Source organism: Penaeus chinensis, chromosome 3 (genome assembly GCF_019202785.1).
Source record: "Penaeus chinensis breed Huanghai No. 1 chromosome 3, ASM1920278v2, whole genome shotgun sequence".
In the NCBI taxonomy this organism is placed as follows: domain Eukaryota; kingdom Metazoa; phylum Arthropoda; class Malacostraca; order Decapoda; family Penaeidae; genus Penaeus; species Penaeus chinensis.
The window spans coordinates 37,795,082-37,797,581 of NC_061821.1; the positions used below are offsets into that span (position 1 = coordinate 37,795,082).

The 2,500-nt window shown below is 36.1% G+C and overlaps 1 protein-coding gene across 1 annotated transcript in view; it reads right to left on the minus strand.

Moving 5' to 3' along the window:
- Nucleotides 1–2,500, minus strand: part of LOC125041377 (multidrug resistance-associated protein 1-like) — a 68,403-nt gene that overhangs the window by 18,879 nt on the left and 47,024 nt on the right. Inside the window, 2 exon segments of the mRNA XM_047636276.1 lie at nucleotides 1–34; nucleotides 1,897–2,117. The exon segment at nucleotides 1–34 is cut by the window's left edge and continues 260 nt beyond it. Of these exon segments, the coding sequence (XP_047492232.1) occupies nucleotides 1–34; nucleotides 1,897–2,117 (255 nt within the window).

Genomic DNA, 2,500 nt, shown 5'->3' on the forward strand with positions numbered 1-2,500 from the left:
CTACTTGTTCAGTGTCCATATCCACTTCCTCAGACTGTTCTGGTGAGTCTGACCGGTTAAGAGGTTGGACATCATCTTCATCAGATCATTCATAAACGTTGCAAACTGCTGGTTTTCTCTCCATGACTTTCTCTCTTTGACTTTCTTTCCCGTTTCTCTACCTGCTTGCTTGACTTCTTGTTTCTTCTTTTTATTATTCTTCAAAATGGTAACTCCTTCATTTTCTGTTATTAAGCAAACTTTCACCCTCTCTCTCCCTTTACCAGGTGGTCTGGCTAGTACTTTAGGCACAGGTGTGACACTTAATGATTTAAGACAGAGTGAGTGACAGAGTCCCTTGTTGCTGAATTTTTATGATGCCATTCAGGTGGAATTTTTAGCAGTTTGTTGACAACTACAAATTCATAAGCTAACTTCATGAAATCTTCTTTAGGAAGTCCATAGAATATCTTAGTAACTAACACTGCATACTTGACCGATACCACTTTCTGTTCTGGAAAACTATCACCGGGATGTGGGTGATCCATATGCATATATACATATATATATATATATATATACATATACATACATATACATACACACATGTATATATATGTATATATTTGTATATGTGTATATATATGTATATGTATATATATGTTGCATATATGTATATGTATACACAATATATGCATATATATATGTATATATAATATAAATATAATATATATATATACATATTTATATATATATATATTTATATATATTTATATATATATTTATATATATATATTTATATATGAAAGATGGAATAATGCAATACCGCATTGATATAGGTGTATAACAATCCTCCCTGACCTGGCCTCGAACCTAGGTCACTCCGGCTATGAGACCGGAGGGCCAGTACTAAACCAACCATACCACACGACCCACTAAAAGGAGTGTGCAACTAGGAGCTAACTAGCTTCCATAGACATTACCTATCTACTCATACATGAGTAATGATAGCGAGGTTTTACACGCACTCCCCGTGGGCACTCGGTGGAAATTGATTTAGAAATTCGAAACCGAAGTCAGATACTGAGGTATATATATGAAAGATGGAATAATGCAATACCGCATTGATATAGGTGTATAACAATCCTCCCTGACCTGGCCTCGAACCTAGGTCACTCCGGCTATGAGACCGGAGGGCCAGTACTAAACCAACCATACCACACGACCCACTAAAAGGAGTGTGCAACTAGGAGCTAACTAGCTTCCATAGACATTACCTATCTACTCATACATGAGTAATGATAGCGAGGTTTTACACGCACTCCCCGTGGGCACTCGGTGGAAATTGATTTAGAAATTCGAAACCGAAGTCAGATACTGAGGTATATATATGAAAGATGGAATAATGCAATACCGCATTGATTGGGGAGTGCGTGTAAAACCTCGCTATCATTACTCATGTATGAGTAGATAGGTAATGTCTATGGAAGCTAGTTAGCTCCTAGTTGCACACTCCTTTTAGTGGGTCTAGTGGTATGGTTGGTTTAGTACTGGCCCTCCGGTCTCATAGCCTATCAAGTTTCAACAAAGAAAATATCTGAGATCACTACAGAATTATCTTATGAAACACCAATTTCGTAAATATCTAAATAAAAAATAGTGACTGACGTAACTATTATAATGCTTTTACTTTACCGCAGCAAAACAATGCTATCATCCATGAATAAAAGGTGATACCGATACTTTTCTGGTTATATGCTGTTACAAAAGATTTCACTGGTAACAATATGCATCGTCATCTTCCATTCAAAGGGTTAGATTTACGAAATTTAAAGGCTCTATTACTCAGTATCTGATTATTTAAGTTTCTCTCTGATCTTGTTTTGTTGATATATAGAATTCCCTATGGACACTTACTTTTATGGCGTTATATAGATAGTCAAGGAGTATCTCAGGAAGTTGGACATCAACGGCATCTAAATCCTTAGAGAAACGATTAAGGATTCGCCCTAGAGGATTCGTGTCAAAGAAAGTCTGAGGAAGTCGCAAAATACTCCTTAACAACATCTCCTGAAGTCTCTTTGCACCTTCGATCATTCCCCGATAATAAATTACTTCTGTTACAATAACAGAAGTACCTGAAAAGTAATTAAGGATGCTGCATAAGATCACAGCAAAACAAGTCTTACCCTCAGAAACGTATTCTTCTTTTAAAGCTATGCATTGAAAATACAAATAACTGTTTTTCTACAAATTTTGTTTTTTTAATCATACAATATTACCACTACATACATCAGTGTACTTTCCATCCCAACCTAAAGCGCATGATGATGAGCTGGCCATTCTTTCTGAATAAAACATGGGGAAAATGCTGTGCTCATCTTTAATATTTTTGTGAAATGTCTCTGTGCATAGATGGCTCTGCTAGTGCTTAGCAACAAAGGAGTCAATTAGTAGATCTTGTGATCTTACCTGGCTTATATTAGCGGGAGAAACGTATTTTTTACTAATGCTATGAATA